This window comes from Budorcas taxicolor, chromosome X (genome assembly GCF_023091745.1).
Source record: "Budorcas taxicolor isolate Tak-1 chromosome X, Takin1.1, whole genome shotgun sequence".
Classification (NCBI taxonomy): Eukaryota; Metazoa; Chordata; class Mammalia; order Artiodactyla; family Bovidae; genus Budorcas; species Budorcas taxicolor.
In genome coordinates, this window is record NC_068935.1 from 79,911,227 (window position 1) to 79,931,939 (window position 20,713).

Sequence of the window (20,713 nt, forward strand, 5' to 3'; positions counted from 1 at the left end):
GCCCTCTTGCTGCCAAGGGGAAGGGTGACAGAATCAGCTGGGCTCAGCCTCAAGGGGACCAGGTAGGATACATGCCAAGTTTCTTCGGTAAGAGTGGCAGTGGGGTTCTGGGCTGGCCCAGGCTGGGGGAAGGCGCCAGAGATCACTGTAGTACAGAGACACTGGGACCAGGGGAGAGAAGTCACTATGTGGAGAGATGCCCTCTTCACAGCGATGTCACTCTTCTGGTGAGCTGGGAGAAAATTTGGGTCTGGGTATCATCCCACACTGGTCCTGGTAGGCCCCAACTCCCTTCAGCTAGCTAAGCTCTGAAGGACAGAGTTGGCTGCAGAAGAACAGCCCAAATCCACTGACTGCCCTCCTGAGCCCCACTGCTGCCTGCTACCTACTACTCCCTGGGCTGGACCAAGGGGTCTCTGGAAGAAGCCAGGCTGGCCTAGATTACCTCCAGATGCATCCTTTCAACCCCACTTGTGCCTCAACCATTGCCCTCCCCATCTCTGCTTTCTTTCCCCAGGTTAGGGCTAGGCAGCCAGGGAAATCCAGCTACCCTCACTCTGCCCTTTCTGCCTCTAGGGGGACCATGGCCAGTACAGAGGCCTTGCTGTTCACAACCTTAGGCACTCACTCAGATCCTGACAACAGTGAGATGGAACTGGACTGCCAGTTTAATGAGGAGTTCAAGTTCATCCTGCTGCCCGTGACCTATTCAGTTGTCTTCCTGCTGGGGCTAGGCCTCAATGCCCTGACCATCTGGCTCTTCCTCTTTCGCCTCCAACCGTGGGATGCAACAGCCACCTACATGTTCCACTTAGCCCTGTCAGATACTTTGTATGCCCTATCACTGCCCACTCTAGTCTACTATTATGAGGCCCACAACCACTGGCCCTCTGGCACTGGGCTCTGCCAGTTCATCCGCTTTCTCTTCTATTGGAACCTCTACTGCAGTGTTCTTTTCCTCACCTGCATTAGTGTGCACCACTACCTGGGCATCTGCCACCCACTGCGGGCGGTGCACTGGGGCCTCCCACACCTTGCTGGCCTTCTCTGCCTGGTAGTTTGGTTGGTCGTAGCTGGCTGTCTCATGCCCAACTTGTTCTTTGTCACCACCAGCCCCAAGGGGGACACTGTCTTGTGCCACGACACCACTCGGCCTGAGGAATTTGACCATTATGTGTACTTCAGTTCGGCAATCATGGGGCTGCTCTTTAGTGGGCCCTGCCTGGTCACTCTTGTCTGCTATGGACTCATGGCCCAGCGCCTGTATTGGCCCTTGCCAGGGGCCACCCAGTCATCTTCCCGCCTGCGCTCTCTACATACCATTGCTGTGGTGCTGACTGTTTGCTGTCTGCTTTGTGCCTTTCCACATCACCCACACAATTTATTACATGGCAAGGCTGTTGGAAGCTGACTGCAGGGTGCTGAGCATCGTCAACTTGGTCTACAAAGTGGCTCGGCCTCTGGCCAGTGCCAATAGCTGCCTGGATCCTGTGCTCTATTTGCTCACTGGGGAAAAGTACTGACGTCAGCTCCAGCAACTCTGCAGGGTAGCAGGTCCCGGCCTCCCAGGGCTGCCTCCTCTCTGGTGCTGGTGTTCCTGCCTGAAGACAGCAGATGCAGGTGGACAGCCGCCCCCCAGGATGGCAGCTGCCCCACCCCTTGGGCAGATAGTTTGTAACATTGGAAGCTGGGAAGTGAGAAAGGGGGTGAGTGCAGGGCAGAGGGGAGGGAACCTAATAGTGACACCGGATCTGGCTGCTTTCTCCTCTTCTCTGGGTTCTGGAAAGAGGCCCTCATCTTAAGGTTTAGGAGGAGCCAGAGAAATCACACGTGACCCTATCACTCCTAAACCCTTCAGTTGCCCTCTCCTTTTTAGCCCAAAACACTAGAAGCCACTCTTTTTCCTCAACTCCTTTCTCTTTGTTTCTGTCCCCTTCCTGGGGCCACTGGTCCTGTTTCTTAGTCCTATATGACTTTTGGTCTCTCCCCCTGTTTCCTTATACAACATGCATTCCTTCAGCCAGACCAGAGCATTTAACTGGAGGGGTGGAGAAGCTGGTGTGATCTCAGGATTAGGCTGACTTATTTGATTGTGACAGCCAGAATCAAGAAGCGGGGGCCTCAGCATATCACAGGTGCCTGGGATGTGACATATATAGCGCCCACACCCACTCCCTGGTTTCCCCTGGGAGACAGGATAGTCCTGATTACCCAGGCGCTGAACTAGGGCACAGTCCAGACAGCCTGCCTTCTGGGGTCCTCACATGCAGCTAGAGACATGGCTCTGTTGAGTGGTATGTAGCCACGATGTAGAGAGGGAGCCCTCTCATGGGGTGGGAAGTCTTCTCATGGGGTGGGGATCTTGAGAAGCTTCAGGGGCAGGACCCAGGCTGATAATGGCCTTTGGAACAGGAATAGGATTGGCCCTTCTTTATGATGTTTGCTGAGAACATATTTGACAGCTCTCCTGTACTTAATGAAAGGCAGAGTGGATGGCTCAGAATAGGAGGGAGGAGCTCTCGTGTCTATGACATAAATTCCGGCACCAAAGGGTGGAGCAGGTTTGTGCAGAGACCGGAGTGGTGACAGGGACTGAGGCCCACAGCTGGCTCTTCACTGGTCACTCCCCTTTCTCTGGCTCCTGTCCTAGATAAATGATAAATCTGTCACCAGCTGTTTCAGATCAGGCTTTAGGACTTCGAGGACAGGGCAAAGCACAGGGGCTAGGACAACTTCCCTCAGAGTTTGTCATCCAGTCACTCCTCTCTAGCACCATCTTTGTGCTTACAGGCTGCTAGGAGTGGAAATGGGATGTGAAACTTGGGGAGCTAACCCTCAAGCCATGGGAAGAATTTCTGGGCAGGCCTCTGTGAGAAGGGTAGGCTTACCCTTCCAGGCATCCGCTGTAAATCGCCTTCCAGCCCTTTGGTCTCCTGAATCTCCAGCCTTCCTTTCCTTTTGCCCTGCCCTTGCTGACCTGACTCTGATCCTTTACTTGTCTCCTGGCTTCTATGGGGTCTCCGTGGAGAGTAAGGTTAGGGCTGGTCTGCAGAAAAAAAAGACTCCAATGTCCCTGAGTCCCCTTTTGCATTCTTTTAAGGGCTCCCTCTTCCTCTCTAGATATCAAGGCCCGCTTTCCTTTGTTTGTCCTTCTTCATCACTTTCAGTCTCTTCTGTAACAGATTTCATTTTGTTTTTAAAAAAATCCTATTTATCTTATTCATTTCACTGTCAAATTTCTAGAAAGAGTACCATGAATCCCATTTCCTCACCACAAAGTCATCCCCTAACTCTCTGGATCTGGTTTCCTTCCTATACTTTTCTGTACCTAGAACACAAATTGCCTCATAAGGAAAACCTTCAGGTATTTTTTTCTCTGCCTTCATCCCCTTTGACTTTTCTGCTTTGCTTAAGCCTGTTGCATACCTACTTTAAAACTTTTTTTATAAAAGCCACATTAAAAAATTCCACTGATTCCTGAATCAGAAAGATCCCCTGGAGGAGGAAATGGCAATGCACTCCAGTATTCTTGCCTGGAAAATCCCATGGACAGAGGAGCCTGGCTGGCTACAGTCCATGAGGTTGCAAAAGAGTCAGACAAGACTCAGCAACTAAACAGCAACAGCATGACAATATTAAATAAAAATTTGAAAGAAAATATTCACCTCTACTTCACAGCCCTAGACAATTCTTTTCATTTTTCCATGTTCCATGATTCTCCAGTTTATATAATACATATGTGTGTGTATATATATATATGTATATGTTTAAATGCAATCAGTGTACATATATTTTAAAATTCTTTAAAAAAATTTTTTTATTGCAAATACTCTCCTTGTGTTACAGTCTTTCATATTCATTTCAATGATGACATGAAATTCCATTCATCAGTAGATCATATTTTATTTGACTATTCTCCTATTATTGGTCATTTAGGGAACTCCCAATTTTTCTGTGCTTTGAATGTTTTAATTCATATAGCTTTTTCCTTCTTTGTAATTCTCTTCCTAGGACAAGTTCCCAGGGGTGGGATTACCAGATCAAAGAGCATGAGTGGTTTCATAGACCTTAATTTCCCAAAGGACAGCACAAATTTTCAACATCACAAATGACACATGAGTGTTCCAGTTCCCTTGCAGCCCTGGCATTAGACTTTATAAGAAATCTTTTTGGGTGGCTTAAACATTTAACTTATTCATTTCATTTCTTTGATTACTCATGGGATTGAACACTTTCCCACATGTTCACTATTTGCATTTTCTCTTTGGTGAATTGTCTGTTCATATCCTTCTTGAATTGGTATCTTAGTGGTATTCTTTTCTATCTAAATGTATTCTTTATTTGACATACATGTTAACCCTTTGTCATATTTGATGTAACTATTTCTTCCATTTATTGTAATACTTTTAACTTTAGTTCCTTATTTTATCTCCTTGCTTTAAAATTTCTCTCTGGTAATTTGCAACCTTATGAATATAGTAAAAATTATTGAATTGTATACTTAGAAATGGTGAATTCTATAGTAAATAAACTACATCTCAATAAAATTGTTTAAAAAAAATTCTCTCTTCCTACTTTTCTCACTCTTATTACTTCTTCTGTTTGCTTGCTGCTCTTTCTTTTTTATTCCCTAAGTGAACAGAGTTCCAAAATCTGTCATAGTCAGAGCATTTGGGGATTATTTAATCCCCTCCCCTCATCTGAGCTTTGATTTCTCTCTTGGAAAGAGTATATATGCATGTGAATACAATTCAGTTGACTCATAGTCCTTGAGAGTACCTTGGAAATCTTCTAGGGCCTGGGCACTGCTTCACTTTACAAAGGAGGAAATGGATCCTGAGATATGACTTGCTCGTGACTTAGTAAATTAGGGGCAGAGCAGAGACTAGGGCTCAGTCTTATTTTCCGTTCTTCCCCAGTACAAATCCCTCTTCTCCAGCTATTTTGATCTCCTCATTATTTCTTTTCCAAATATGACCTCCACTTGCTTACATCTCCAGTTTTATTCTTCCTTTCCCACATGTTTGAGTGCCCTCCCTTTGTTTTCCCGCTGTCTTTTTCCTACCCAGTGTCCAAGGCCCCAGGTGGCACTAGTAGTAGAGAACCTGCCTTTCAGGGCAGGAGACCTAAGAGACATGGGTTTGATCCCTGGGTCAGGAAGATCACTTGGAGAAGGAAATGGCAACCCGCTCCAGTATTCTTGCCTGGAGAATCCCATGGACAGAGGAGCCTGGCTGGCTATGGTTCATGTAAAGAGTTGGACACGACTGAAGTAACTTAGCATGTACACCCAAGACCAAGCTTAAGTCCCGCTTCCTCTGAGGACTTCTCTGCTGACTCTTTTGTACAGTGAGCTTCCTGATCACTCCTACAGTAATTATTGCCTATATCAGTCATTTGGCACTTATATTGTCTTTTGATATTGCTTATACTACTATCCTGAATTGTTATTTAACCCTTTATGTGTGTTTGTTTTGAGTTCCTACCTGTGATAGAAAGGAAAGAGCATAGAACTAAAGATCAAATAACTAAGTTGGAGCCCTGGTTATGAAAGTGGGGATCAGGTGTGTCTTGGGTGAGTCACTCAGACTCTCTGAGCCAGTTTCATCATCTATAAAATGAGGATTGTAATCTCAGCTTTAGGTATTCCAGATTATGGCAAGACTCTGTGAATCTAGGGAGCTAAGAAAATATAATTGTTTGTTATTTTATTATCCAATGTGCTTAATAAATATTTGTAGAATGATTACGTGTCAGTAATTAAGCTTAATGTTTCTTCTTCTGGGAATATTTCCATGTTAAGAGGCCACAGACCAAGAAGTCTGAAAATCCAGGAGCACTTCAGGAGTAGTGGAGGTTGGAGGGCATTGGAAAGATACTTTGAAGGAAAGCAGGCCTGTCAGCAGTGACTGCTGCAGGGGTAGGGGCTCTGGGTGCAGCAGACCTGTGTATGGCATAATCCCTCTTGGAAGAGGTCACCATTAACCCCTCCATAGAGCTGCCAGAACTTACACAGGACTGGGGAAACAGACTCTTGGAGGGCACAAACAGAATCTTGTGTGCACCAGGACCCAGGAGAAAGGAGCAATGACCCCGCAAGAGACTGACCCAGACTTGCTCGTGAGTGTCCAGGAGTCTCCAGCAGAGGTGTGGGTCGGCGGTGGCCTGCTGCTCACTGAGTGTAGCAGTGCATGCATGGGACCTTTTGAAGGAGGTTGCCATTATCTTCATTACCTCCACCATAGTTTGGCCCCAAGTAAATAACAGGGCCAAATAATATTTCTTTCTATAAAGAAAGCTGAGTGCCAAAGAACTGATGCTTTTGAACTGTGATGTTTGAGAAAACTATTGAGAGTCCCTTGAACTGCAAGGAGATCCAGCCAGTCCATCCTAAAGGAAATCAGTCCTGAATATTCATTGGAAGGACTGGTGTTCAAGCTGAAACTCCAATACTTTGGCCACCTGATGTGAAGAGCTGACTCATTTGAAAAGACCCTGATGCTGGGAAAGATTGAAGGTGGGAGGAGAGGGGGACAACAGAGGATGAGATGGTTGGATGGCATCACTGACTCAGTGGACATGGGTTTGAGTAAACTCTGGGAGTTGGTGATGGACAGGGAGGCCTGGTGTGCTGCAGTCCATGGGGTCGCAAAGAGTTGGACATGACTGAACGACTGAACTGAACTGAAATAACATGTAGGGAACACAGCCCCACCCATCAACAGAAAATTGGGTTAAAGATTTACTGAGCATGGCCCCGCCCATCAGAATAAGACCCAGTTTCCCCCTCAGTCAGTCTCTCCCATCAAGAAGCTTCCATAAGCCTCTTACTCTTCTCCATCAGAGGGCAGACAGACTGAACCACAGTCACAGAAAACTAACCAATCTGATCACATGGACCACAGCCTTGTCTAACTCATTGAAACTATGAGCCATGTTGTGTAGGGCCACCCAAGATGGACGGGTCATGGTGGAGAGTTCTGACAAAACATGGTCCACTGGAGAAAGGAATGGCAGACCACTTCAGTATTCTTGCCTTGAGAACCCCATGAACAGTATGAAAAGGCAAAAAGATGTGATACTGAAAGATGAACTCCCCAGGTCGGTAGGTGCCCAATATGCTACTGGAGGTCAGTGGAGAAATAACTACAGAAAGAATGAAGGGATGAGCCAAAGCAAAAACAGCACCCAGTTGTGGATGTGACTGGTGATGGAAGCAAGGTCCAATGGTGTAAAGAGCAATATTGCATAGGAACCTGAAATGTCAGGTCCATGAATCAAGGCAAATTGAAAGTGGTCAAACAGGAGATGACAAGAGTGAACATTGACATTTTAGAAATCAGCAAACTAAAATGGATGGGAATGGGTGAATTTAACTCAGATGACCATTATATCTACTACTGTGGGCAAGAATCCCTTAGAAGAAATGGAGTAGCCATTGTAGTCAATGAAAGAGTCCAAAATGCAGTACTTGGATGCAATCTCAAAAATGACAGAATGATCTCTGTTCGTTTCCAGGGCAAACCATTCAATATCACAATAATCCAAGTCTATGCCCTGACCAATAATGCTGAAGAAGCTGAAGTTGAATGATTCTGTGAAGACCTACAAGACCTTCGAGAACTAACACCCCAAAAAGATGTCCTTTTCATTATAGGGGACTAGAAGAAGGCTGACCACCAAAGAATTGATGCTTTTGAACTGTGGTATTGGAGAAGACTCTTGAGAGTCCCTTGGACTGCAAGGAGATCCAACCAGTCCATTCTGAAGGAGATCAGCCCTGGGATTTCTTTGGAAGAAATGATGCTAAAGCTGAAACTCCAGTACTTTGGCCACCTCATGTGAAGAGTTGACTCATTGGAAAAGACTCTGATGCTGGGAGGGATTGGGGGCAGGAGGAGAAGGGGACGACAGAGGATGAGATGGCTGGATGGCATCACCGACTCAATGGATGTGAGTTTGAGTGAACTCCGGGAGTTGATGATGGACAGGGAGGCCTGGCTTGCTGCAGTTCATGGGGTCACAAAGAGTCGAACACGACTGAGTGACTGAACTGAACTGAACTGAACAGAAACTCTACAGTGGTAGCTCAATAAAATAGGTGTTTTTTTTTTTTGTTTTTAACCAAAAAAATCCATGGTAGGCAGTCCAAGGGTGGGTGCATCTGCTCAAGATGATCAACATGGCTTCCCACTTCACCCTGTTTATAATGTGTGTTTTTCATCCTTATGGTTGTAAAAATGGCTGCTCAACTTCCATGCACCTTATCTGTGTTCTATGCAGGAAGAAAGGTATAAGAGCATAAGGCAGAAGTCTAAAGGATTTAGTAAACTAAACTGTTTTTCTTTATTAGAAAAGAAATAGCCCTTCTAGAACCCCACCCAATTGACTTCTGCTTAAATTTCATTGACCAGGGGTAGATCATGTGACCACTTTGAACTATGTGTATGGGAAGTTGGATTTATTGCTGCCCCAAACAAGGCTGGAGTTTTCCATGTGAGAAAAATTGGGGACAATGAGTATTGGGTAGGATATGAACAGGGTCTGTTACATACTGCTTAGTTTATTTCTGATTTAAAAACTGACTTTCCCACACTGACCTTTTATAACACATTAAACTCCTTTCTGAAAGAACTCAGAGTTACAAAAGCAAGATTAACAGTATAAAATGATATGGGAGAATGGCATTCTATCATGTATACTATCATGTAAGAATTGAATCGCTAGTCTATGTCTGACGCAGGATACAGAATGCTTGGGGCTGGTGCATGGGGATGACCCACAGAGATGTTATGGGGAGGGAGGTGGGAGGGGGGTTCATGTTTGGGAACACATGTAAGAATTAAAGATTTTAAAATTAAAAAAAAATGTTTTATCATATTTATTATGAACTTAAGCAACTTTTTGGAAAATCAAGAACCTAATGAATCTGAAACTCAACTATTTAAATTCCTCCAGTTGTCTTGTACTCATTGTATACATTCTGTTGTAAGTGTGTGAGAATACTTGCTACATAAGAAGTCAACATTAATAACTGCAAACTTCATTTGAATGTTCATCCAGCTTAAGGACAGAGTAAGTGTCTGACTTATTTACTCCCACTGCCTAGCAGATAATGGATGATCAATAAATATTGCTGAATGATGTGAATGAATGAGTGAATGTCTGAGATATCCAGGAAGACGTATCAGGGTTATCAAGGAAGATCCAGCCTCAGAGTAGGCAAGGACTAACCTACCAGGTGAAAAGATAGCAGATAAATAGAACAGTCAGTAATTGATTCAAAAGCAACTTGTTATGGATTCTTAGAGAAAGTGAAAGCTTTTCTTCTAATAAGAGAAATAAGACAAGGATCCTCACTCTCACCAGTTTTATTAAATATAGTATTGGAAGTCTTTGTCAAAGCAATTAGACTAGAAAAAAGAAATAAAAGGTATGCAATGGAAAAAAAGTAAAACTGTCACTATTTGCAGATGACGATGCTATGTATAGAAAATGCTAAAGACTTCATAAAAAAACTGTTAGAATTAATAAATGAATTCAGTAAAGTTGCAGGACAGAAAATCAGTACACAGAAATCTGTTGCATTTCTATATACTAATAATAAATTATCAGAAAGAGAATTTAAGGGAAAAATCCTATTTGCAGTTGCAGCAAGAAGAATAAATTACTTAGGAATAATTTTAACTGGATCTGCATATCAAAAAATATAAGACATTAAAGAAGACACAAATAAATGTAAAGTTATTCCATACTCATGGATTGGAAAACATTAAATTGTTAAAATTTCCTTTCTATCCAAAGCAGTGTACAGATTAATGCAATCCTTAATAAAATTCCAATGGCATTTTTTTCCACAGAAATAGAATGAACAATCCCAAAATTTCTATGGAAACATTGAAAACTTGAATAACTGAAGCAACCTTGAGAAAGAAGAACAAAACTGGAGTCATCATGCTCCCTGATTTCAAACTACATTTAGAGCTATAATAAGACAGTATCATATTAGTGTAAAAACAGATGCACAGATCAGTGGAACAGCATAGAGAGCTGTTCTATGTTTAGAAATAAACCTGCATATATATGATCAATTAATTTATGACAAAGGAGTCAAGAATATACAGTGGGGAAAGGAGAGTTTCTTCTATAAATGGTGTTGGGATAATTGAACAGCCACATGCAAAAGAATGAAACTGTCCCACTATTTTACACCCTACACAAAAACTAACTCAAAATGGATTAAAGATTTGAGCATAAGACCTAAACTGTGAAACTCCTAAAAGAAAATACATGTGGTAACCTCTTTGTCACAGGTCTTGGTGGTGATTATTTTGAATTTGACATCAAAAGCAAAGACAAAAGCAAAAATAAACATGTAGGATCACATCAAACTAAAAATGTTCTGCATAGCAAAGAAAGCCATCAACAAAACAAAAAGACAACCTACTGAATGGGAGAAAATATTTGCAAATCATATATCTGATAGAGGGCTAATATCTAAAATATATAAAGAACTCATATGACTCAATAGCAAAAAACCAAACCAATTAAAAAATGGGCAGAAGATGTGACTATTTTCCCAAAGAAGACATTGAATGGTCAAAAGATGCTCTGTGTCACTAATCATCAGAAATGCAAATAAAAACCACAGTGACATACCACCTCACACCTGTTAGAATGGGTGTTCTCAAAACGACTAGAAATGACAAATGTTGGTGAGGTTGTAGAGAAAAGAGAGCCCTTGGTGGGAATGTAAATTGGTGCAGCCACTATGGAAAGTAGTATGGAGAGTTCTCAAAAAAATTAAAATAAAACTGCCATATTACCCAGCAATTCCGCTTCTGAGGAAACAAAAAACACTAACTCAAAAAGATGTATGCCACCTTCATGTTCACAGTAGCATCATTTTAAATAGCCAAAATTTGGGAACAACTTAAGTGTTCATCGATGGATGATTGGATAAAAAAAATTGTGAAATACACACAAACAATGGAAGATTACTCAGCCATAAAAAAAGAATGAAATCTTGCCATTTGTGACAACATGGAAAGACCTTGAGGGCGTCGTGCTTAGTAAAATAAGTGAGACAGGAAAAGACAAATACTTTTTTGTGATATTTCTTGTATGTGGAATCTATAAATGCATACACATACACCCAAACTCATAGATACAGAGAACAGATTGGTGGTGGCCAGAGGTGGGATCGGGGTAGATGGGAGAAATGGATGAATTGTTTTTGTTTTGTTTTTTAGTTTAAATAAACTGAATTTTAAAAACAGCATTTTTGAATTCAAATATATGAGTGTTATGCATGTACATGAAAAGAAAGTGTAATAACTTGTTTTGCTCATTAATACAGCTTAAGGCTGTATACTGAGAATTTTAAGAGTATATAAAAACACAGATACCTATTCCTTCACAAGGAAACCAACAAAAGACAGATTTAAAAATACAGCAAAGGCTGAAAAGTTAAAAGACCATTTAGAGGGACTTTCCTGGTGGTCCAGTGGTTAAAACTTCACCTTCCAATGCAGAGGATGTGGGTTAAATCCCTGGTCAAGGATCTAAGATCCCATATGCCTGGAGGCCAAAAAACATAAAACAGAAGCATTATTGTAACAAACTCAATAAAGAGTTTTTTTAAAAGACCATTTAGAAACTCTTACAACTCAATAGGAGTAAAAAACAAATAATCTGATATTAAAATTGGCAGAGGATTTGAATAGATGTTTTTCCAGAAAAGACATTCAAATGGCCAACAGTACATAAGAATATGCTCTACATCACTAACCATCAGGGAAATACAAATCCAAACCAAAAATGAGATATCATCTTACCTTGTCAGGATGATCATTATCAAAAAGACAAGAGATAACAAGTGTTGGTGAGAATGTAGAGAAAAGGGAACCCTTGTGCACTGTTGATGGAAATGTAAATTGGTACAGCCGGTGGAAAACAGTATGGACATTCTTCAAAAAAAATTAAAAATATAACCCCAATATGATCCAGCAATTGTATGTTTGGCTATATATCTGAAGGAAATGAAAACACTGTCTCAAAGAGATATCTGCATCATCATGTTCTTTGCAGTATTATTACCCACAATGGTCAAGACATGAGAACAATCTAACTATCCATCGTCAGATGAATAAAGATGTGATGCACACATACACAGACAATAAAATATTATTCAGCCATAAAAAAGAGGAAATGGTTGCAAATACCTTGGCATTACGGTGTCAGAGGACATCATAACCTATGTGAAATGCTTCTACCAATTGAAATGTAATCCTGAGTAAAATACCTTCAATCTACCTACCTGAAAGGTGTGCTTGTTAGCTCAGTGGTATGGACATAAGGAAAGGACATATTTGGAGACAGATGATTACCACACAAAAGCTTGTATGTGAATGTTTATACCAGTATTATTCATAATAGCCCCAAAGTGGAAATAACCCAAAGTCCATCAGTTGGTGAAATGAAATATTTATTCAATCATAAAAAGAATGAAGTACTGATACATGCCACAACATGGATGAACCTTGAAATCATCATGCTAAGAGAAAGAAGCCAGTCACAAAAGATCACATATTCTATGATTCCATTTGTATAAAAAGTCCAGAATTGGCAAATCCCTAGAGACAGAAAGTAGATTAGTGGTTGGCAGGGGTTGGGGATGAGAGAATGGGAAGTGACTGCTAATGTGTACTGGGTTTCTTTTGGGGGGTTGCAGAAATATGTTCTAAAATGAGATAGTGATAGTAGTTGCACAACTGTGTGTATACTAAATACAACTGAATTTTACACTTTAAATGGGTTAAATTGATGGTATGTAAATATATCTTAATTTAAAAATGCATTAGTGCAATAACAACAACCATAGTGGTGGTTACTCAGGCTGCCTGGCTAACATTTGAGTCCTTCAGTCCCTGGCAGTTTGGGCTCAGAGAGGAAATCTGGTAGGGGACAGGACAGGGGGCAGGGCAGGGGGCAGGCCTAAAGGAGTGACTCAGTGAAGCAGTTCAGGGAGGAAGAGTGCAAAGGCTCTGTAGCAAGGAAGGAATTCCTAGTGCCCTCCCCTACCACACACAGCCCTTTGGCTTCTCCCTTTTCCCCCCTTTCGGTTGGCAGCTAATGAATCTCTTCTCCCAGGCTTGTGCTATTGGGCACACTGCTCCTTCAGTCACAGGAAAAGCAGCTTTTGGGTCTCTGGGCAGCCGTACTGGGTCTTGTGCTGATCAAACAGTTTGGTCAGGGCCTTCATATAGAGGGTGTGGTATTTGTCCACCATCTCCTGGCTTGGTTTTTCGATTTTGGGCAGAGGCAGAGGCTCCCCCACTGCCAAGAGAGATGGGAAAAGAGAAGGGTCAAGTGTTAGAATCTTTTATTTCTTTAACCTCCTTCTTCTTCCCTGGGCCCAATCCTTTCACATCCCAAGTAAGCTCCCAACTTCTCCCCCAGGCTGTCCTCTTCTTTGGTGGTGGGGGGTGCGGAGATTGGGAAGACCTGAGGTTGAGGTTGAGGAAAAGCTGAGCTGGCCTAGGGGCTGAGAGCAAGACTCACCCACAGTGACGATAGGCAGCGGGTACGGCAGGAGCCCAGTGGAGCCTTGGCGGAAGCCTCGTCCATAGAAGATGCAAAAATAGAAACCAAGTATCTGGCGGAAGTAGCTCTGGAACTTGTACATAAAGCTGTCCTTATGGAACAGCACCTGATCATACACCTCAGTTTCTCCAAAAGTGTAGGTGGGGACCAGATGAGCCCTGTAGGAAAACCCTGATTTATTTCCCAAACACAGCCCGGGGTGGAGAAACCCCCAGGAAGAACTTCTGTTCTTGGCCAGGCTCCCATCTATTATAAGATCCCTGTGGTGTAAAACATTTCTTCTTGCACCGAATATGGCTCCTGTAGTTAGTATCTCTTTTTCCTGAATTTTTCAAGGCCAATGAGAATACTCTCTCTGGGCCAGGATCACAAGGACAAGATATGGGGGCAGAAATCCACAGAAACCCACACTGCATAAAGAAAAAGCTTCCAGGAGGTGTTCTGAAGGGGAACATCTATTTCTACTAGTAGGAAGCAGAGTAAAAGACGATGGTTTGGCACAGATGTGTATGTATATGTATGAGGTGCCTCTCGCCTGCAGGGACTGTGCATAAGGTGTTCTGTCCTAGGTCTTGAGACTAGAGCAGAGTACAGTTGTTTCCCTCTCACAGGGCCATGGGAATCCACCCTGACAGAGCCCTACGGAGAAAAGCAAGGCTCCTTATGTCTTCCTGTGAGAGTAAGGAGAACAGTCTCTCTTACACAAATCTTTATGAATTACTACCAGCGATCTCTTAGTATTTTGGCATATGTTACCTTTTTTGGTTCCTCACAGCAGAGACAGTGGAAAAACACACCGAGGGGTTATTTTCTTTTTTCTACAGCTCCAGAAGCCCAGGTTCAGGAGGGGGTAGGTCACATAGGTATTCAGTGAGTGGCAGGAGCTGGACTAGAACCTAGGTCTCTTTCCTCCCAGCTCAGAGCTCTCTCCACCACATTATACTCCAAACTGACAAACAGGCCACTCAGACAAGGTCCTTAGAAGAAGTACTTCCCCTCTTCTATGAAGCTATTATAGGACAGTTGTCCCTGTGTCCAGTGAACTGGCATGCTGACATGATGGAGCCCCCACAGCTCTAGCCTTGGACTCCTACTTTTTGCGTGCATACTAAGTCACTTCAGTTGTGTCCAACTCTGTGCGACCTATGGACTGTAGCCCGCCAGGCTCCTCTGTCCAAGGGATTTTACAGGTGAGAATACTGGAGTGGGTTGCCATTTCCTTCTCCAGGGGATCTTTCTGACCCAGGGATTGAACCCAGGTCTTTTATGTCTCCTGCATTAGCAGGCAGGTTCTTTACCACTAGCTCCACCTGGGAAGTCCCTCCCGCTCTTTACTTCCTCTCTTTATCCTTGATGCAGGAGACTCAGGTTTGATCCCTGGGATGGAAAATCCCCTGAAGGAGAGCATGGCAGCCCACTCCAGTATTCTTGCCTGGAGAATCCCGTGGACAGAGGAGCCTGGCGGGCTACTGTCCATAAGGGTCCCAAAGAGTCGGTCACTAACTGAAGTGGGGCATCCCTGGTGGCTCAGCAGTAAAGAAACTGCCTGCAATACAGAAGATAGTGGTTCAATCTCTGGGTCAGGAAGACCTCCTGGAGAAGGGAATAGCAACTTACTCCAGTATTCTCACCTGTAAAATCCCATGGACAGAGGAGCCTGGTGGGCCCCAGTCCATAGGGTCGCAAAGAGTGAGACACGACTAGAGAAACTTAGCATGCACAGCAGAGTGGCTAATGTTTATCTCTTACTGTGTGCCAGGCACATGGTAGGTGTTTTATGTGGATAAACTCATTTAAACCCCACAATAATCCTATGAAACAGGTACAATTGTTAGTAGCCACATGATGAAGAGGAAAGCAGCAAGGCTCAGAATGGCTTAATAACCTGTCCCAGAATTCACAGTAAGCCATGGGGCCGGAGTTTGACATTAGGGCCCCTGACTCCAGACCCTACATGCATACTCACCATAATGTACTGCTTCTTGCACTTACCATTATCAGATATAGATATCAATGTTGCTAGAGATGATGTGGGCATCATCTATGTCTTAGGTAAGCCCTAGCCAAGCCCCCTGATAATGAATCTGGATCTCTGGTTGGCTTTCTGGGAACTGCTCCAGCTAGCTCCAGAGGAGTAGATAACCTGTCTCTTTGAAATTCTATAGTCGTCTCTTCCACTCACTAGTAAGTTTTATGAGGCTAAGACTCATGTCTGATTCATCTTGGCATCGCCTACCAGGTCATGTTGCTCAGAGGCCACCCACCTGTGCCCAGGGAGGGACACCTACCCATGCTGGAGTGCCATGCGCACAAAGCCCTTGCGCTTCTGGAGGATGAGCCTGGTGGTGTTGGGCACACTCTGCAGGGCCTCTCCCACTCCTCCAACTACAATGCCCACAAGGTTGCCAGTGTCATGGCTCAGCAGGTAGTCAATAGCTGGCTGACTCACGGAGCACACACCTGAGGAGAGCCAAAGAGCAGAGAGAGGAGCAAAAGGATCAAGAGAGGGGAGAATGGCTGAGGGGGAATACCCTCTGCTTGACTCACTGGCTTGTGTGCCCTCCTTTCCCATGGGACCCAGAAGGAGAATCAATGAATGGAACAAAGGGTGTGGAGAAGAGAGGGCTAAGACAAGCAAATGCAGCACATTTCACTTTGAGGCAATATTTCCAGTTCACAGGAGGCACTGGGTCAAAACTATAGTAGGAAGGTTTTCAGTGGGGAAAAAACAGAAAGACTTTCTAAATCCTCAACTGTAATTCTACCTTTTTCTTCTCCTGTGTTGCCACTAATAGCAACAGCTATTATTTATGGAGCACATACTCTTTGGCAGGTGCTATCTTGGGTGTTTCAGTTGTATTGTCTCATTTAATCATCACGCCACATCTGAGGTTAGACTGTTATCATCAGCACCACTTTACAAATGAGGAAACAGACCAATGGAGCTTCAGTAGCTTGCCAAAACCACACAGTAAGTGGCATAGCCAGGATTCGACCCCAGGCAGCTTGCTCTACAACGTATGCTTTTTAACTACTGTAATATGATGGCAGGAGGCTGAGAAGGAGGGGTGGGGCTTTAAAAGGTGTATTTCCAAGTGGGGAGATGAGCCAGAAACTCTAGTAAGTATGGTCAGAAGCACCTTTGGCCATGAGGTAGTCCCTAATAAAGGGGATCTTGAAGAACCAGGACAGCGTGGCCAGATGGGGAGTGATGCCTGGAAAGATCTTCGAGAAGCCTGTGGCCTCAGTGCAGAAGTTACAGAAGGCGCCGAAGGTCAAGAGGCCATGGGGGTGAACTCCCATGAGATAGTTGTGCTCAGGTGATAGATCTTTAGTCTTCAGGATCTGCAGCCACAGAGAGAAATGTCAAAGGTGATGAAATGAGATCACACAAGAAAGCAAGGGTGAAGATGCCTTAGAGGGTTCAGGGAGCTCTCTAAAGCAGAACTTTTTAACAGAGAGGCCAGGAGTGGCGTTGAGGGGGTCAAGATATCTGACTCCTCGCCCTCTGGGAGACCAGTAGGATTGGGGGCACCTACAACTGCTGGGCTCCTTGCCTGTGGCTGGAAAGCAGTCTCCGCCCTTTAGGCATGGGATCATTTTCTGTGAATGCTGTCATATGAAAAAGGTTGGCAAAAATCTTGACAGTATCTCTTATCTACTCCAAAGAGTACACAGAGGAGCAGCATAGTAGTACATTTCTACAACCTCTTCCTGGTATTTTCTCCCCCATCTCCCTACCAGTGCTAGTTTACTGAGCTTTGAAAACCAGCTTAGACATCACTTTGTTTATGAAGCCTTTCCTTACACCTCATCTGAACTACTTATGTACCTTGTACCAAACCATGAATATGTACTCATCTGTCCTCCCCATTGGACGTGAACTTTTTTAATGGCCGAGGACTGCATCCTACTCACTTCCCTTTACCCCAAACTATGTGGTACAGAGTAGGTTTTCAATCAGTGTTTGTTAAACTGATCTGAACTGTACTTGTGATTCTGCCTGCATCATCTGGTAGGTCATGCCTACCAGGACATTCAAAGTATATTAGCAGTGTAGCAAATGCCCTGTAGCAATGTTGGACCCTGAAGTCTGTCTAGCGTGCACTGAGACTTCTCTGAGATGCTCGCTTTCCTTATGGACAGCCCTAGTCATTTAGCATCAATGCCTAGTATTTGGGGAACTGTGAGGGATGCTGGGGAAGAGACACTTACGGAAATGGGAAAATAGTCCCTGATGTGGGTCCAGGCACACCAGTTCCTTACCCAGGCCGATCGCCTGCCACCTGAGATAGAAATGTCAGTAGGGGATGTGTCTGTAGGATCTGTGCCAAGCCCAGCCCTCTCACTCACCCAGCACTTCCAGAGCAGCCTGGAAGGACTATGGCTCTGCTAAGGAAGTGGAAAAGTTAGAGACCCCAGGATGGTCCTGGCTGGCCCAGCCCCTCTCTGAGAGGAGCCAGCTCCTGGCTCCGAGAACTTGTATGAGAGTCCTGTGGCATGGTAAGTGGAACTCCTTTGTTACAGGTTGAGATGGAACATTCCTAAATCCTGTTATTTCTAGGTCCATGAGTCTTACCTTGCTCTGGGGTCTTCCAGTCCAGGAGAAACCAGGCAAAGTAAAGGGCTGGTAGTGGCCACCAGGATGTAAACAGTAGGTAAATGGCCAGTGGCTGCAAGATCCAAACTGATGAGGGAGCAGATCAGACCAAATTTGTGCTGCCAGCAGAACTTGACCATGTCCAGCTCTGTTAAGAGCCCTCCAAACTCTCCAAGCCCCTGGTCCTGGCCTTCTGCACAATCCAGCTCCTGCCTGTCCATCAGCCACATCCACCTGTCCTTCAAACTTTCCCTCTTTCATCTACCATACACACCAGCCCTATTTCTTTGTTTACCTCTCATCTCTGTCCACCTGCCTGCTCACTGTCCCCCTACACCTGCTCCCTGCCTGCTACCAGCTTTTCACCCACTGCTTCCATTAATACACAGTCTTTCCCCTCGTCTCCTATTTCCTTCCCTATTCCTCACCCTTGAATGCTTGTTAAACCACTAGCTCACCCTCCCTTGCCCATATAGTGTCGATATCTCTCCATACTCCTTGCATACAGCATCTGCAGCCCTCTATTCTTGCCCGTTCACCATTCCTTCCATTATCTCTGTCTCGCCTTCCACTCCAACCATGCTACTAACACTCCCCTCCCAGAATGGAAAATCCAGTGGTTCAAACACAGGTTATACTTCTCTGTCTTTAATGCTAATGCTTCTGCTCCACTCCCCATGCTACCTTGAGATTACAGAGGTATCATTTTATTCCATGGGCCTCATTTTTCCTCTCCAGATAGTGAGGGTTAGGGAGGGGCTGAAATTAGCTAGATCTGCTCAGAAGTATCATGACTCTGTTCTACCTCCCCCGACCTGTCTTTACTGCCTGCAAGGTTCTATCTTTTCCTTCTCAGGGTACTTAGGGAGCTCAAGACTCCTTGACCAGAGATGAGACTTCCCATGAGCATAAAAATTGCCCCAGATCTGGTCCTGGCCTCTGATTATGGCTTCTTGCCATGCTCTCTTGGATCAGTACTTACATATGCCAAGGTAGCTCAGGGGCCAGTGCAGAAGTAGCAGACTCTGGAAGTGCTTAGGCTGCTTGAAACAAGGCATTGTGCCTAGGGGCCTGAAGGAAATGAAGATCCCAGAACGGTGTTCCAACCCAAGGTGCCACTAGCCTCTGGAAGCTCGCTCAGTAGCGAACATATATGATTATGAGGATTTTCACCTGCCCTATCCGTTCTTTGTCCTGCCCCACACCTACCACCCACTGAAGGGGGCAGGCCTTGGAGTATAAGGACAGTCTTAACAGATCTGAGCCCTGGGCCCTTCCCATTTGCCGTTTGATTCTTTTTCCTGGGATTATTAGGACATCAGGATGGAGAAAAGGTGAGAAGGGCTGTTATCCAGTCCTAGTGACCCAGAGGTCCAGAGAAGGGAAACATCCCTTATATCACAGGTTACTCTGAGATTGTAGGTATTGTGACCTCAGAGAGATGGCTAGTGGGAAGGGAGCACTGCGGGTTTGTGGAGTTGGGGAGCATCTAGAGCTAGGTGTCTGTTGAAGCTGTTGCCCTGAGACAGCCTGGTTTGGGGATGTCCCTCTTTTACAATTTTCTATTATAAAGATTTCCATGTACACACAAAACTAGAGAATGCAAGAAATTTTCATCTTTGTATTCATGTTTCATGTTCATCTTCAACAACTATTAACATTTTGTCATACTTGTTTCATCTATCTCCCCACTTTTTTTCTTGGAGTATTTTAAAGCAACTCTAAGACATCGTGTCATTTCACCCCTAAATTTCACTATGCATCTACAGAAATTTGGATGTTTTCTTCAATAAGAAATACCATTATCACCATTAAAAAAATTAATACTCCTCTATTAATATCTATCATCCAGTCTATATTCAAATGTCTTTTTCAGTTCAGTTCAGTCACTCAGTCGTGTCCAGCTCTTTGCGACCCCATGAATCACAACACGCCAGGCCTCCCTGTCCACCACCAACTCCCGGAGTTCACTCAGACTCACGTCCATCGAGTCAGTGATGCCATCCAGCCATCTCATCTTCTGTCGTCCCCTTCTCCTCCTGCCCCCAATCCCTCCCAGCATCAGAGTCTTTTCCAATGAGTCAACTCTTCGCATGAGGTGGCCAAAGTACTGGAGTTTCAGCTTCAGCGTCATTCCTTCCAAAGAAATCCCAGGGCTGATCTCCTTTAGAATGGACTGGTTGGATCTCCTTGCAGTCCAAGGGACTCTCAAGAGTCTTCTCCAACACCACAGTTCAAAAGCATCAATTCTTTGGCACTCAGCCTTCTTCACAGTCCAACTCTCACATCCATACATGACCACAGGAAAAACCATAGCCTTGACTAGATGGACCTTAGTTGGCAAAGTAATGTCTCTGCTTTTGAATATGCTATCTAGGTTGGTCATAACTTTTCTTCCAAGGAGTAAGCATCTTTTAATTTCATGGCTGCAGTCACCATCTGCAGTGATTTTGGAGCCCAGAAAAATAAAGCCTGACACTGTTTCCACTGTTTCCCCATCTATTTGCC

At 44.2% G+C, this 20,713-nt stretch overlaps 2 protein-coding genes across 2 annotated transcripts; one reads left to right on the plus strand and one right to left on the minus strand.

Moving 5' to 3' along the window:
• The first annotated feature begins 583 nt into the window (after positions 1-583).
• Positions 584-1,678, plus strand: P2RY4 (pyrimidinergic receptor P2Y4). Its single transcript, XM_052663940.1, is given in 3 exon segments — positions 584-1,338; positions 1,340-1,542; positions 1,545-1,678. Coding segments are annotated over 3 exon segments (1,092 nt in total).
• An 11,505-nt stretch (positions 1,679-13,183) lies between these two features.
• On the minus strand, positions 13,184-19,263 carry AWAT1 (acyl-CoA wax alcohol acyltransferase 1). Its single transcript, XM_052663827.1, has 7 exons — positions 19,188-19,263; positions 18,185-18,292; positions 17,821-17,891; positions 16,746-16,950; positions 15,894-16,065; positions 13,564-13,763; positions 13,184-13,338 (listed from the first exon to the last, which is right to left on the minus strand). The coding sequence occupies exons 1-7, from the start codon at positions 19,261-19,263 to the stop codon at positions 13,184-13,186; spliced, it is 987 nt and encodes a 328-aa protein (XP_052519787.1).
• Positions 19,264-20,713: the final 1,450 nt, after the last annotated feature.